Below are 17158 nucleotides of genomic sequence, written 5' to 3' on the forward strand. Positions count from 1 at the left end.
CCCCACCCAGAATCCCAGTCCCTTGTGCCAAGGCAATCTCTTGGGCATCTGAACTGTGAGATGCATTAGGGAATTGATCTTGGATAACCTCCTGCCGCCCCCCGCCCCGTGTTAGTTCTAACCTAGATCAATTCCTTGACCTGAAATTCGCTTCACAACACCTTACACATGTGGCAGCAGCACAGAAAGGGAAGTACGGGGTGCAGAACAGAATAGCCAGGGGGTTGGGAGAAGGAAAGATTTTTAGCAAAAAGTAATAGAAACAAAAATGTGTAGTCTGATTCACAAAAAAGATACAGCAAGATACAGCCCCCTGCACTCACTTGTGACCCAGCCCCTGCCTATTCCTTTCTGCGCCCTGTATTGCCCTCTGTATGCTGTTGCCACACTGTATTTGTGGTTATGTAGAAATCTGGAGGCAGATGAACAGCAAGATGTACGGAAGGCTGCAGTGGTAGAAATTATAGAGAATTGTGGCAGGAAATACCAAAGATGGAGCAAATACTCCTCTACGATATCTTCTGAGATAGACAAGAGCATGGATTGAAAGGTCTCTTGCCTCTTCAGTTCTGTGGGTTTTTTTGGTTTTTATGGGGTTTTTTTTGTTTGTTGGGGTTTTGGGGGGGGGGGGGGTCTGCCTCCTATCTTGTATTATACCACAAGAGAGAGATGCTAGAATAGCTTACTCCTGAGCATAGTGTACAAGTATTGACAAAGCAAAGTTGAGTCCTAAGTGCATGCTTTCATGGCTATTAATGTGTCTGTATAAGGTATCCATATGATTCTGCTTCTTATTTCGTTCATTCTTAGGCCACGAACAAAAGATGATCTTAGGGCATACTGTATACTTCTACAGGTAAGAAAAATATGTTTATTTAAGTATATGTATGCTTAATTTATAATCTATAAACCAGTATACTATGCAAACAAAATATTTAGTAAACTATAACTGAGAAACTTCACATTTAATTTCATGTTGTAGGTGTGTAATAAAATACGAAAAAGGTCTAGGGTATGCATGATGGGAAGGGGAGCTTAGTGAAAGATAGTTGATGGGGAAATGTTGTGTAGGTTAAAACTATGAACTCAGAACATTTAGACATACAATTATTTCCTACCATATTGTGGTTTGAAAGAGCAAATATTTTCATGGGGTTTTTTTGTTCTTATTTCCTCCTTATTCCCAAGTTTGCTTTATTGATATGCTGTAACTTTGATCCTTCTGAAAAGTTTCAGTATATCCACTTTTTGGTGTTCCTGGAAATTTCTACAGTGTTTCAGTTTATTCAACAAACTCATTCCAATTTTTGTCTGTGTTAGCATATGATCTTTGCTACTAAAGTTGGTTTCTCCTTGTAGCAAATTTCTTCTTTAATTTTTGGAAGTGTAGATAACACCTGTCCACATGAGAGAAGTTTCTGCTGTTAGCGTAAAAGATCAGGTGGTAATTAAATTTTCAGAGAGATTTTCTTCTCTGGGGTAGTATACTAACTGTGAATTATGAGGAATATATCCTGCTGAAAGGAGGGAGTGTTTTGGACTCATGCATAAGAGGGAAAAGTTGAGACTGATGTGCTTGAAGGTAGGAGCTGTTAGAATAAATATACTGAGATGCAAAGCTCATCACTCAGAGGAGTGTAATTTGTGGGATATATAGTATTGGAATATAAAAAAAAAAAAAAAATTAGCAGAGTTTTGCCTTTATTACCGGTGGGCTTTCTTTTAAAAGACAAAAAAAGTTATACTTTTACAATATTGGAGTTATGTATTTTTCATTTGAATAGAAGTTATAAATAATATTTTTTCATAGTTTTCCACTGTCACAGCAGTTTTCTGAATTACACTTTTCTGGATAATTGTGTTGGCAACAACAAGCAAATAAAAAACAATCCTAACGACTTTTTTCCCTTTATGCAGATTATTAATCTAACACATTTTTTTAATCTTTTTCAGAATCCTCAATTTAGTAACACTTCTACTTATGTCATCTATGCTCACTTGCTAAGACAGATAGCAGCCTTAACAGAAGCTGACCATCATTTCCTAGTGCACTGGTCTAAAAAGTAAAAAAAATAAATAAAAAATAAAAATAAAAATTCCATTTTTTTTAGGATTACAATTGTTACTGTATTTCCATTGATGTTGACTGTTTTATATAATATTTAAATTATATGAAAGTTAATTAAGTTGACTACGGAGATTGTTTTTGTTGTTTTCAAAGCATATTTGGACATAGTCCACTAAGTGATACTGATTTATAGATGCAAACTGTATATAATGTATAAAAATACCTTTACACAAAAAGAAAATAAATGCCTTCATTGCAAAATAATTTATATAAGATTAGTTTTTTTGTAAAGACGTATTCAAAATACAGTATTAATGCGAATGACTCTGACCTTTGTTTAAATCTCTCTTTTTGCATTATTTCCAAAAGCTGTTGTAGCTTTGCTCTAGAGCATGAAAACCACAAATGAAAGCAATTCCTTGCTTCATACAGTTACAAAGGTGATGAGAGAGTGTTGTTAAGGCATTAAACTTTAATTAACGGAAAAAAATTCTAATATCACCAACCTAATGAAGTTATTTATGGGTATAATTGTCTAAAAAATATCTTTTAAGTTTGCATGCATGATGCCTGTCTTAGAGTGCCTGGAGTGAAGAAAGTTTAAATGTCCTTATTTGCGACTGCCTTATATCCTAGGGAAACTGTTAATTAAGGATTCCTTCCCTGCAAGGATAGGGATTACCTACATAGGTAGATGTATGTATGTGTCTCCCTCCCCCCCTGAAATATGTCCACATTTGCTTAAAATTGTGGTAATTATCATTTTATTTGGAATAGTGTTTGCAAATCAGATTTACTCTCTTGGTTAAGGATGTAATAGGCAGATTGATATTTTTCATTCTTAAAACAAGCATTAGAAATCTAAACCATTTAAAATGAGAGCTTTTAGTTCTAAAAGGATTTTTTTTAATGTATCTAAATGTGTGTGTGTATGTGTATATATGTACATACACACGTATTTTTGCTCTGATTTATGGAAGTGATATAGTACATGATTTAAAATGTGCACTTGTCACAAGTGCTTGAAGTTTTTTTTAGTGTGCACTCATTAAGGTTGAATATCAATCAAAAAATTGAGAATTGCTCAGTATTCAGATTGTATAGTGAAATAGATAATGTGGGTTTTTTTGTTTAACATTTTGTTTACTAAAAGAACAATGATTCACATGTAAATTTTTAAAAATTGCAGATGTTAAAAGGCATATTTGAAGAGAGTGCTTTTGCACTGAAGAGCATTTTTGTGTGCTAATAGTAAAAGCATGCTGCTTCAAACTTTATAATTTTGTTTTTATGTATAGGAAAAAATCATGTTCTTCAGAAAATAGCGTTGAAATCTTGATAATGTAGGCTTCAGTGTGGGCAGTGATCACATAAGAGTAACTGCAGCCTGTTTGTTCTAGGATTTCACAGAGAAGGTTCAAGCAGCTGGTGGACAGGTTACTGCAATTTATTTCTTTACGCTTGTTTCCTGCAAAACCTGAAGAGTTTCCACCCATGATGAAATGTACCTGGTGGATTCCATCAGCAACCAAAGTCCTGGCTTTATTTAGTAGGTTTTTTTTCTTAAAGCGTGTGTGTATATACACACATCTGTATGTACGTATACATGGTTTGGGGGGGACAGTTTATACCTCTCTTCTTGAGAGGGAGAGTGACAGGGATGGTGGCATAGTAAGAAGTACAGTAGAACAGGATGCCAAAAAGCATCTAAGCATTTCTAAGCAGAAACGGACATCTTCTGACAAGTCTTCATACTCGCTTTTTAGTAGAGAATTGCTATGTTTCGTTTCCTCCTATGGCAACAACTGAAGATCATTCAAACAAAAATCTGCAGAGGTAACCTGTGCTTAGGGTTTCCCTTTCCATCCCCTTCTGCAAACAGGCATCAAATTCAAACAGGTGACTTACCTGGAAAGCCTGTAGAGGTTATAGCCATAGGTGTGTTTGAAATTAAGTGAAGTTGTATCAGAAATCCATCTTTCAAACTGCGTTTTCATAGATTTCGTCAGAATATGGCATTAATCTTCATCCATGGCATCTTAACTTATAGTGTGTGTCACTGACTAAATTGGCTAGAGTCAAATGCCATAGAGGTATTGGTCTTGATGTTAAAAAAAACGTATATCAAGCTTTTGTTTTCCTAGGTGGACTGAGCTGGGGAATTATTACTTTTACTTTGGCTAAGGCCAAAACAAAGTTATTAGTAGCTGATTTATTTTACAAGTTTCTGAGATCATTAGTGCTCAGAATGCCTGGAAACTGATATGCCTAATCAGGGCAGTATTTTGAAAGACCTTTTGTATTTTCTTTTCAGATGCTGCAAATAGTCTAAGTAATCCTCCTGTTATTTCATATACGGATTTCTATAATTCTACACTTGATCATATTGATCTTATGGAAGAATATCATAACTGGCAATGTTATGGAAATTCTCACAGGTAAGAAGGGAAAATAGATTCTTGTTAAGTAATATTTCTTCTGTCTTTATGCACTATTTACATATATGCTGTTTTCCAGTAAATTATAATATTTAATACAGCATAACTATTGTTTGCAGACACTGGATAGATTTGAGGTTGACTGTAATAGAATTCATATTCCATCTTCATAAACTAGATAAAGGTGTAAATTATAGATAGTACTGAGTTTATTATTTATTGATATGGATTTCTCTGCTGCTTTTTGTACTAACTACGTCTTACCGTGAACATATTATTTCAACCTCTAACATAATCACAGAAAGTGATGTGTGCATGCTTACCACTTAACAATAAAAACGTGTCTAATTATGCTTTGTATGATATATGTGGCTCTGATCCTGAAAAGACTTAAGCACCTCCTTACTTATATGTATTCTTGTTAGTCCAAATGATTTCACTGGAACAATTTCTATTGAAAAATGAGAGTATAACTTAAATCTTTACAGGCTCAAGCTTATTAAGGTGTTTCTCTTCTTGTGAGAGACAGCCAGAAGTTTTATTTTGAAACATATAGATAAATAGGCATTTAATCTTTCTACTGAGCTTTAAAATTTTGTTTGGTTTATTAATAAAAAAAAATGTATTGCAGCGTTTAATATAGGTGTCTTTTTCAGCAACCTGAAAAATAACATCTCCAGATTCATTGCTGGGTCTTTATGGCTTGAATCACAAGATCATTTTTATTTTTCCCTTACTTCAAGACTTTTTCAGTACCCTAATTTAAGACATCAGCCTCCAAATGTCCTTGTGCTTATATGTGTGTACAATTTTCACTGCCCTCAGCAGGTTGTTGAGGAAAACTTGGAGGGCAGAATTTGTTCCGTCAAAGCAGGCATTTTAGGCTAGGCTTCTGTCTGATATCTGGTATTCTGCTTGGGAAGTTGAAGGGGAAGGAAAAATAGCGTGAGAGATGATAGCAGTAGATGTACAGTAGGCTTTATGTAGTCTCAGTCAAAGTATTAGAGTCTCAGTGATGCTGAGCTTCAGGCTGCTTTTTGCATGGATACCATCTGGCTACTTTGGCACCCCCACCCGGATGTACAAAAGGGCTGTGAGATTTCCACCTGTGCCAGTTCTCTTCAGTTAGCTGGGACACTTGGGAATTCAGTATCCAACACAACAGAGTTTGCTTGATCCATAGTCTCTGAAGTAATACAGACTGTATCACTCTTAATGTAAATTTGATTCTTTTTACTTTGATATTCACACTCTATTTTCTTTAATTTTACATCTTGTAAATCTGCATAGTTGCACTTCAAAACCAAAGAATCCCAATCATGGCTGAATGCTTAGAATTAATAAGGCCCAGGATAAGCAAGTCTCAGTTCACCTTGCATATAAAATATTTTGACATACACAATTCTTCCAACTAAGTCAAGACTCCTTGGTAAAAGTCTTTGGCCACCTGGAAATTTTAATCCAAAAAGAGATCTTTACTTCCTCTTTTTTCTTTCTTTCCTAAAGACAGCAGAATCCAGACCTCCTCGTGGGCAGGATTCAGGGCGTGTATGTAGGATCTGAAGCTCAGTCTGGGCACCTAAGTATGAACTTCTGCTAGATGCCCAGCTCACTCTGCCTGCCTGTACTGCTGAGCCTGTCAGAAATTCTTCAGCTGGGGTTAGCTTGGAACAAATTTTGAGCTCATCTCCTGAGAAAGGCAGGCTGCGTTAGCTTGGGTTTCACAGTGCGCTTGAGAGTAGAAAGAATAAACTCACAGGTGCCTGCAAAGATAATGTAGGACAAGATATTGGTGATAATTGGGACTACTTAATGAAATTTTGCAACCGTTGTCAGATGTTTGTCTTCCCAACAGCAATGGTCTGTATAAATTTCCAGAAGCTAGGCAAAATTCCCAGACAAATGAATTTTAAAGGTAACGTAGAAGGTTTATGGATTTTTTTTTGTTACAGAAAGTTGTGCAGTGTTTTACCAAATGCCTCTTTATGGTGCCATAATCATAGTTAAAATAATTTGGGAACAAAAGTGAAAGAGTTGGCTTCAAATTGACCTCAGAAGAAGACAATGTATGAGACTTGCCTTGGCTTGCATCTTAAATCAAACTGTCTGCTTTTGTTTGACATATACAATACTTCTCAGTACTAACAGTATGAACTACTGACTTTTGAGATTTTGAATATACCTACATAATGCTTTCCAAGGTAAAGAAATCTTTTGGATTTAAATGTGAAGTGACTTTGGTTATTTCTTCATTGCTATTAAGTTGCTTAGCCACTTAATTGGACTGCTCTAAGGTTTGGCATCTTGAATGCAAATTTCTACGTGCTCCACAGTAAGTCTGGGTGGGAGAGAAGCTGTTGTATTCTGTTGAGTATCGTAATATTAACATAGTGTTTATGCATTGTTAAACAAAATATATACTAAATGCTGCTAGCGTTGTTGCTTATCAGAGTTAAATCCTTACAGGTTCACACAGAGAAGCTTGTTAATATCTATATTTTTTTTGCTAAACTAGGGCTTTTTGCTGAACTAGAACTGCTATTATCTGACTTCCATGAGCTAAATGGACAAAAGACTTACTAAAGTAACCAGTAACAAAAAAAATCTGTTACCCTAATGATTTCTGAAGTTTTTCAAAATCCTTGGTGGTATTTGATTGCAGTGGGATGTTGATGTGATCTGATACTTTAGAAATACTGAGCACCTGTAGCCGCAGATTAAATCATAAGGACCTGTGGAAAATCAGTGCCTTTGAAAAGCAGATCTGCAGCAAATAAGCCAAAAGAGAAATATTGGTACTGTGTATCTGAGAATGCTACACTGAGATAGTTGTTCTGCTTGTATTTAGTAAGATGATGTTCACATTTTCGTTAGTTCAGTGTAGCAATTAAAATTTAGTATTCAGAGCAGGAGATACTTCCTGCCATCTGAAACTGATAACTGCATTTTCTTAGGACTATTGAGCAATGATAAACAAAAAAGAGGTTTATTTAGGATGTGTACCATTGCTGATTAGAATTTCTACTTGTAGTATTTGTAACTAAATGGTTTTGAGTTTTACTGAACTGAGTATGTATATAACACAAGAATGGCAGCTATTTACAAATTAATACCAGTAGAGGGAAGATGGTTATTGAATACTAATACAAAGATTCACTCCTCTTTTGCTCTTTAGGAAATGTTATATCTTTTTTTTCCCTCATTTGTCATTCAGGTTTTCTTTCTGTCAATATCCATTTATTATTTCAATAGCAGCAAAAAAAGTTATTATTCAAAGGGATTCAGAACAACAGATGATAAGTATCGCACGGGTAAGTCATTTAGTGAAAAATGTTTGTGTCTAATCAGTTGTAATCTTACAAATCTTTGGCTAAATATTCCATACAGCACTTCATCACAACTTCTAATATTTAGGGCTACCCTGGAAAAGTACTTGAGCTATCTTACAGTTACCAGTCTACAAATAGCCATACTGAATACTTTCAGTATTTTTTTTATGTTAGTGTGCTTGGCTTCAGGATGCTCATAAATACAATGTTGTGGGGAAGAGAGTTTCAGTAAATTTTTTCTTAGTTTTCTTTGAGACACCAGCATGATGTACTAGCAAGTTTAGTTAGTAAGATAATTAAGGAAGAAAATTTCCCTGAGAGTTGCGGTCCACTTCCTATTTTATTTGTAAAGATGTATTGTCACTGAAGACCAGGATGCAGCTGTACGTTCACAAGTTGCAGAAGAGGTTTGCTTCTGGGCAGTCTGTTTCCTTTGGAAAGAGGCTTTGTCTCCCTCCTTTGGTGACTTCCTTCAGATGGTAGGTGCTACTGGTTTCCCCAGTGCTCAGTATGGGAGCACCACATACCAATTACTGTCCCGCTGGACCTGTCTTGTGGATAGATAAATAAAATGCAAGCCAGTCTCTGGAGTCTTGTGGGTATATATTTTTAACTGTTTGGGAAGTTTAAGATTGCTGTACAATTGCCACCTTATGGTTTAGACTTCCTGATAAGTTTGTTAGAATATGGTGTAAATGCTATCTGCAGTAGAAAGGAGATTGTATTGCTCTCCACCTCTTGCAAATATTGAAGCAGCTGTCGTATTAGGGTAATGTCTTTAATGCAAGATATTAAGGATTTCCTACATTTAGCCAGTGTGACACTTTGTTTTTTAAATGAAGATGTATGTATGATGTTTCTTTTCCTTTCAAATAGCAAAGCCTTGTGGACAAAGTCTCTCGCAGACAGAAGCCTGACATGAATATGTTGTTCCTAAATGTGAAAGTGAGGAGGACGCACCTTGTTAGTGATTCGCTTGATGAGGTATCACAAATGTAATTAAATGGTGTTACTGCAAAGTAGCTATTGTACTTTGATTTCAGTATGATAAGTCCATTTAAATCTTTCTGTGCAAAGAGCTAGGAAATATAACTGCATAATACTAAATAAAAGTAATAACTGAATTACTGTGTCACAGCAGTTTGAGATTGAGTTGGACATTCTGAACTTTGTTTTCTGCCCTTGTATTCCTCCAGAGCTAAGCCCACAATGAGCATGTATATTTGCGTGCTGCATAGTCTGTTGGTGTGCTTGTTTTTAAATTTTCCCTTAGGAATACTGTGCATAATTATCAATTTATATGGTACCTTGTTCCATGGTAGAAGCACCAATAGTAAGCGGCTAGTCTAACCACTTGATGAATTCATTCGGTTCTAATTCTTGGAATACTTTTATTCTTTTTCTCCTCTAACTTCTCTATCTTATAATATTTATTTTAGGCTTTCTTAACCTCATATCTTCATTTTAACTAATTTCTCATGTTCCTGAATCTAACTTTTCCTTTTTTTTAGAAAAGAGATAGATATGTCCACGGAACCTTTTTAAATTAACATTAAATAATGAAAATAATGAAATCTAGTTCCCTAATCTTTCTCAACACAAAAAACAGCCTGATGGTATTAAAAAATTGTTTCAAATGGTGAAAACAAATCAAGACTGCTGTATCGGTTCTGATTGCTCATGTTCAGAAAACATAAGTTTAAACTTTTTTGCTAGATTAAAGCCAGTCTATTTTAGTCTCATCTCCTAAGATAAAGCAGTTCATAGTTCTTCTATCTGAGGCATTGTAGGTTTTTGTCTATCACACTGGCATAACTATGAACAACTCAAGAGTTCTGAAAGCCAAAACCTTCTCCTATTTATTTCTGGTATTTTCTTCTGCCCATCTCAGGGATGAGTAAAAATGTACTATAAAATTTCCATGTTCTCAAAAGAGTGGGGAATGGAAGCTGGGTGGAGGGGATGTTTTATTTTGTTTAAAATTTGAAAATTAATTTGCAAAGGAAAACCACTTCAACTAGTTTAAAAAAAAAAATCAAATAATACAGATACCTATACATATAAAACTTACACAACTGGGATTTACTTGAGCAGCTAAAAACTATAATTGTTTTAGTACATGCATCATCTTAATTGGTTTAAAAGCTTTTTCTGGAGTTGGCCAGTAATTATTGTTTTAGAGGAAAATTGGACAGGGACATTTTCTGAATAGTCGATGCTAATTGTGAAAGGCTGTAATCTAATTCTTAGTAGGCCTCTTGCATACACAGATGAAATGCTGCACGTAGTCTTTTAGGACAAAGTAATGAAAAGAGGTGTTACTATAGTCTAAAAACCAGCTTTGCAAAACAGTTGGTATTTGCTGGCAGATATCCTGTGCTGAATAGAACTGTTTCCAAATGTTGACAATTTTAGTTACCACCTTATTTGCTAAACATCTCCCAAGCAAGGATTTTTTTTTTTTTTTTTTTTTAAAGGCAGCTAGCATTTCTTCCTGGCAGATTGGCACTTGCATAGATCAAAGAGGATAGGTCCAGAGTATTCCAAATGTTGACAATTTTAGTTACCACCTTATTTGCTAAACATCTCCCAAGCAAGGATTTTTTTTTTTTTTTTTTTTTTAAAGGCAGCTAGCATTTCTTCCTGGCAGATTGGCACTTGCATAGATCAAAGAGGATAGGTCCAGAGTATTCCAGACAGACTCATTTTCAGTGTTTCTAGGATGTAGTAGCTCATTAAAAGGCAGCTTTGCGAACCACTGAGCTTGTTCTCCAGTCTAGGGAGAGACATTCTGTGCAGGTTGGTTGATGATGTCAAGTGGTTGTGAAACCTGCTTCCCCAAATGAATCTTTTTTTTTTTTTTTTTTTTTTTTTTTTTTAATGCACTTGTGACCTATTGGTAGGAGATAATGCAAATTTCTAGTTTAGAGCCCTCTAGTAAGAGCTGTAGAGATGAGGAAATGTGTTCTGTATATCTAGAAGTTGTGATAATACATTAAGTCTGCTTTTTTTTAATCTCCCTATTTCATAATAGCTGGCAAGGAAGAGGGCAGATCTGAAAAAGAAGTTGAAAGTCACATTTGTAGGAGAAGCTGGTCTTGATATGGGTGGCCTGACGAAAGAGTGGTTTCTTCTTCTAATTCGACAAATTTTTCATCCAGACTATGGTAAGTCCTCATAATTGTCCTTAAGTACAAGTTCAAAAATTGTTAATTTTAAATTATCAAAATGGTGATGGATAGGAATTTTCATTAGTCCAATATCAGGCAGGTCAGTTACTAATTGATATTGTGAAAACAAAGGAGGGCAATGTCATCACTATATTTGGGAAGAAGTTTAGGCCTAGAAGGTGGCAGAAGAGAGTGGGATGTATTGAATTGCTCAGAAGATTTTGGATTTTCACAAGGAGGTTCAAGTGTCCCTGAGAAACTGAGACTTCATTTCGGTGGTATGACAAAATTAGAAGGTGAACAAATCTCTCATCAGTGGAATTAGAATAAAAAGTAGAATTAAGCTTTTTCAGACTTTAGTCATGCTAAATCTCATTTCACAAACCAGAGACTCAATGTTCATGTTTTGTTAGGATCCCTAGGCTAGTGAGTACGTTGGGTACAAACCAGGAGCATTCAAGACTAGCAGTGGACTTTTTTTTTTTTTTTCCAAGTTCATTGTTATATCTGTTGTGTTCCAATGTTTCCAGCTCTATCCAGAGACAGGACCTTGATTTGCCTCTAGGCAGATAGGAGAAGGCCATTAATTATTTTATGGAATGGGACAGACATGGTTTAAATCTGTTACAACTCAGATGGAATTGGGCCTTGGAACAGGTGCTTTCAGTTTCTTTCCTGAGTAGTTCTTATGAGTATTAGTGAATTGCTAGACTTATTAACAAGCTAAGAAGAATAAGCAAAAATTGTTCCAGCCATTCAAACACTGGTGTCTGCCCTTGGAAATTTTCTAGGATAAATAGAAGTATATATGTGGAGAATATTCCAGTATTTGGAATCAATAATAATCTTCCCATTTAGCTTAATATGTTGTTTGGTTGAAATCAGAAAATGGTATTCTTATTCTAAAATAGAGAGGCACATAACAGCCTTTGAAGTAGGTAGTTTAGTAAATACTCAAGTGCTGATAAGGCCAAATGTATTGTTCTTCTCAGCCACTGTTCATGACTCTTCCTTCTCATGCTGCATTTTCTACTTTTACACTGCCCTCAGCTGCCCTCATATTGTTGCTTTAGAGGGTCTCTCTGTTTTTCAGAAGTAGCTGCAGTTGGGTGATGTTACTGCGCATGGTCATGGCAAACTGCTGGTCCTGGTGGCCACCCATGTATCAGTTGTTTCGATTTGCACTGATAGCTTAGTGTCTGCAAGCTCTAGTACAATATCTTTGTGATTAATAGAGTTTAGTTCTTACTTGAATATTTGTTATTATATCTTCTGGGGCCAGTGTTCTTAAAGTGAACTGGTCTGAGATGCTCTCAGAAGAGCAAGGTCCTTGAATCAGGAGCAGGGAAAGTACAGGCAGATGTGACACTGAATGGAACAGGCTGCCTCTGCTGTTTCCAGGGCCTGTGAACTGATAATAGTATTTTCGGGGGGGGAAAAAAAGGAAGACTTTTGAGTGAATAGGATATTAGATCTGAATGAACATTCATAACCAAGCAGTTCAGTCTGCTACTTCTGTAGATGGATCTGGACGGGCTTTTTTTCCCCCATTTTGAACTTTCAAATGAGTCAGCTTTCCTCTGTTGTGTATAAATATGTTACTAATATGTTTCTAGGTTAGAGTGTGTGCAGGTTGGTTTAGATTAGAAACATTAATTAACTGTCATTCAGCATGACACCTGATAGTCCTTGATAGAGTGCAAGAGCTTGTCTGTCTCTGGAGGTGTTTGTGCCCCCCAAATACATGGTACTCAGTTGTTTATAGGACTTCTTTTAAAGATTCACAGAGTTTTAAGCCAGAAACATCTCATACCTGCTGAGATCCTTTTTTTGCCTAGAGTCTTTTTCTAGTAAAAAGGGGTCTGTGTGGAGAAATAACATTTAGTGATAAACTTAATAGGAAACAATTTATCCTGGAGAAATTGTTCTGTAAGCTTGACAGTTGTGTTAATAAAAATGTGTTGTCAGCAGAGCTTGGTAACTGACGAGTTTGGAAACATTTGAGAGCAATTTTTTTCACCAGTTTTGGCAGGCTTTCTCACTTTGGAGTGTAAATTCTTTCATTGATATGACTGTCAGCCAAGTGAGGGAGGAGTTCAGTGTTGTTCCTGTCCCTTGGAAGGGGACTGTGTAATCTGCTGTCTTTAATGCTTAAGTTGCAAATAATGTCTGTCAGAGAAGCTTGGAAGGACAGAGGACCTTGCTGTCGCTACCCTTTTGAGCTCAGCTGTGGGTTCTTGTGGATTTAACCCCTGAAATTAAAGAACTCTGACTTAACTCAGGTGCCTGCCCTCCAGTGTGGAAATGTTATGATGGTTTTTTCATCTTGATGTGGCTCATTTATTAATGGAGCTTGAGACCTGTTTTGCTGCAGCATCACCGCCGTTGTTCGGTGCATGGACCTGGCGCTTCCCAACACGCAGCTGTCCTCCTGCTTCTGGTGTCCCCTGGCTGAACATTTTGTGATGAGCTCACTGTCGTAACTCAAGTTTGAAAAATAAAGTGAGATTGCTCAGGAGAGTAGGGAAAAATAAAAAATCTGAAGGCAGATTTTTACCTACAGTTTCTCATAAGGACTAGAGGTCTGTGAGACAGATTCTTTTTTTTTCTTTCTTTCTTTTTTTTTTTTTTGTTGACCAAGAAGTTTGATTTTCATATAAATCTGTATTTTTTTTTTCCCCGACTTCATTTACAAAAGGAAATGAGGTGAGGTACTGCATACTAGATATCCTTAGGACTATTTAGTGCTTTGGTTTGTACTCTGGCTGTGAAAACAATACTAAACTGTAGGCCTGTTCAGTCCCAACAAATTAAAACCAGTCATCAGTTTTTATCCGATTTAGTTATGAATTGAAGTTAATTTCACTCTTGCTTGCCTAACAAGGTATAAATTACTTTTCTTCTTTTCTTGCTTCTCTGAGAATATTTCTTGCCTAGTCTTCTTAAAGCTGTTACGTGGTTTCCTTACATAGGTTTTTCCTTTCTGTTCCTCTTTAAAACGATAATCCATATCTGATGCAAATAGTAGTCATACCATTTTACAGTCCTGATTTTAGTAGGCTCTAGCTTCTAATTTAGGACAATGGATGATTTGGGGTTTTTTTGTTTTGTTTTAAGGTTTTTGTGATTGTTTTGGGAGGTTTGTTTGTTTGTTTTATAACTTCTCTAATTGAAGTTTTGGCCACATAAGTATGAAGAATACACCTTTCATGGATAAGATGGACTTTTTACAGCTTTCTATTCAAAGATGATAAAGCTTATGATATTTGCATCATGGGATTCATGCCAGCATTTTTAAAGATTGTGATCTGCTGTTGATACTGGAAGGCAGGAAGAAATGGGCTTACATTACGGCTTGGAAGTTTTAGGTTAGTTACATTTCTGACTGCACAGATTACAAAGCACTGAAACAGACTGCGTAGAGGTGGCGTAGAACATCTGTTATTAGAGGTATTGAAGAATACATTACACAAACGCCTATCAGGGCTGATACAGTTGATCCGCCTGTGGAGCTGCTCTTGGTGATCCTTGCTGCGAGGTTCTCCGCTCCTCCTGTGGAAGGGAGGACGCAGGGTTGAAAACAAGCGTGGAGATGTACACTGATAGACGTGCTTGTAAGGGTGTATCTAAGGAAAAAATGTTTTAGTATGACCTTTTATTGAAGATAAAGCTTTGTAAAGAACAACTTTGTGCTTGCAGGTATGTTCACGTATCACAAGGATTCCCACTGTCATTGGTTCAGCAGCTTTAAGTGTGATAACTACTCCGAATTCAGACTGGTTGGCGCTGTATCCTTTTATATTCGCTAGAAGGTGCTGTATGAACAGGCGTTTAATGTGCCGTTATACGGGTTCAGTGGGGCATGAAGATCTGCTTTCAGCTCATTCTGCTACTGTATATACAAGTATGTTCCATTTTGTAGATATAAAAAGAATGTGTCATTCAAGCAAGAGAACTAAAAATAGGAATAAAATGTTTGTGTATAGGTGCATGGTACATTTTGCAGTCAGAAAATACTAGAATTAAGATTACATGTGCAACTTTTTATGTATACATGGTCATTTTTTACATGGTTATGTTTTTCAGTCTCATTCAGTAAACATAAATGACTGCATTAATATTTCATTATTTCATTTAAATCCCTGTTGATCAGTACGTGCATGTTGGCGGGGGGGAGGGTTAACTGAATGGAAGCCAACTGCTATTTTGAGCATAGGTTTATTTCCTAGGTTTTCTGTTGTGCCCATTTATGAAGTCCTCAGACATATTATTAATGATAATGAGATGGCGATGTCCCCATTTTACGCATGGGAAGCTGAGTCATAAGAGTATTCTGCTAATTTTTGGTATAATTTTAAATTTGTACTACAGACTGTTAGTTCAGGTAATTCATTATTTAATGTTTTTGATATACCTTATTTAAACCATGTAAAGGACATGGAAGGCATTGTTTCATTCATCAAGAGAGAGTATGGGGCAGAGAGGACTAAATTGGATGATTCATCTACTTTAATTGAAACCAACTAATTGAAAATTATGCTGGTTTTGTGTTTGTTCTACATGTCCAAGTTTTATGACAAAATGTGGGATATTTCTCGAGTGTAAGTTGCCCTTGATATGAAGCTAAAACAGTAGGCTGTATTAGCAAATCTGGCGGTAGCAAATACAAGTCTGAGAAGAGGAATCGGTTTCTTGTACACGCAAGTATCTTTTGGCAGCTTGTTCTCTCCCATCCCTACCTATTTCCCCAAACTCTGCCACTATGACGTTTCATCAGATATTCTTAAATGGGCTAGTTGATGAGCTGTAGTGCCAGCACAGGTTTGTCTTTAGGCTTTTAATTTTAATCAAAAGAAAAATTACTATATTGAGCGCTCTCTAGGATTTTTGGATTAAAAATCTATATCTTCAGTTATCCTAAATTTTTTATTTTAACAATACTTTGAAACAATTGCTTCAGGAAATACTTTATCAATTATGATGAAGGACTTCAAATGTGCATCACTTGACTGCTTTAATTATTACCTAATTGAAATATAAAATTGTGTTTAAAATAATGTCAGTCCAAAAAATTTAAATAATTTCTGTCAGTTTATTTAGCATGTATTAGAGTATGCTCAGTAAAAATTCAGATCTTTTTTTTTCCAAGTTAATTAAATTATTAACTACAGTAAGGATGTGGGTTTTTCTCCCCTTAACCTTTGACATATATAGCTTATGGGACTTGCTGTATATAATAGCATCACCTTGGATATTCGTTTCCCACCTTGCTGTTACAAGAAATTGTTGAGTCCTCCCATTGTTCCCTGTGATCATAACACACTCGTAGGCATCTGTGATGTTGCATTAGAAGACCTGGTTCAGATTATGCCAGTAAGTATTAAGCGTTTTTAGAGGCTAAATTACTGATTTAAAATCTGTTTTATTTAATTTAATTCTGGAATCGTAGACAACTTCAGAACAGCCCCCTTTTTTGCACTGACTGATAAATAGTCTCCCTTTTTCCATTGAAAATAGAAATTCTCCACATTCTCTAGCATAGTAGAATTTTGTAAGATCTACTTTAATTGAAGTTAGAATACCAGAGTCAAGTGTGAATGTTTTGAACACATTTTCCATAGTAAAAGGGAAGATTTAACAGCTTAAATTGAAATTAAAAAAAAAACCCACACACTTCTGAATATTCTATTTAGGCACCACGTTTTTCTGTATGTAAACATTTTGAATATGCATTTTTTTTCCAAGATACTTTTTGTATAGAGTAATGATTCTGATATGTCCTTGTAAAGCACATCTTTTGGTTTTGTAAGCTTACTAAAGGGTTTTCACTGTTATTGTAGGAATTGGCCCATGGACTAAGTGAACTTCTATCCTATGAAGGCAATGTTGAAGAAGATTTTTACTCAACCTTTCAGGTCATTACGTACACGATTATAAGTGATTCTCAAACTAGTCCAGTAATTTGTAACCAGTGTTTCTGCAGTGGAGCGGCCCGCAAAGCGTGCTTGCTGGTTGTTGGGGATGTAGCTGGATGAGGATGAAAGCTCGCTTTACGAGAACCAGTCGAGTCCTTGGGGCTCAGGGCGTGCAACAGCCTGCTCCAGCTTGCAGGGCTTTGAGCTGTGGCTCCGTGGCAGTTCAAGTCAATCGAAG

The 17158-nt window shown here is 36.0% G+C and overlaps 1 protein-coding gene across 1 annotated transcript in view; it reads left to right on the forward strand.

Moving 5' to 3' along the window:
- HECTD2 (HECT domain E3 ubiquitin protein ligase 2) overlaps nucleotides 1–17158 on the forward strand; it is a 40564-nt gene that overhangs the window by 16183 nt on the left and 7223 nt on the right. Inside the window, exons 7-16 of the mRNA XM_026066701.1 lie at nucleotides 811–856; nucleotides 1954–2063; nucleotides 3469–3617; nucleotides 4383–4506; nucleotides 7721–7817; nucleotides 8712–8819; nucleotides 10870–11002; nucleotides 14705–14793; nucleotides 16220–16378; nucleotides 16846–16920. Coding sequence (XP_025922486.1) covers nucleotides 811–856; nucleotides 1954–2063; nucleotides 3469–3617; nucleotides 4383–4506; nucleotides 7721–7817; nucleotides 8712–8819; nucleotides 10870–11002; nucleotides 14705–14793; nucleotides 16220–16378; nucleotides 16846–16920 — 1090 coding nt within the window. The remainder of the gene's footprint in view (nucleotides 1–810; nucleotides 857–1953; nucleotides 2064–3468; nucleotides 3618–4382; nucleotides 4507–7720; nucleotides 7818–8711; nucleotides 8820–10869; nucleotides 11003–14704; nucleotides 14794–16219; nucleotides 16379–16845; nucleotides 16921–17158) is intronic.

The sequence above is a fragment of the Apteryx rowi genome, unplaced genomic scaffold, assembly GCF_003343035.1.
Source record: "Apteryx rowi isolate R43461 unplaced genomic scaffold, aptRow1 scaffold_246, whole genome shotgun sequence".
Classification (NCBI taxonomy): Eukaryota; Metazoa; Chordata; class Aves; order Apterygiformes; family Apterygidae; genus Apteryx; species Apteryx rowi.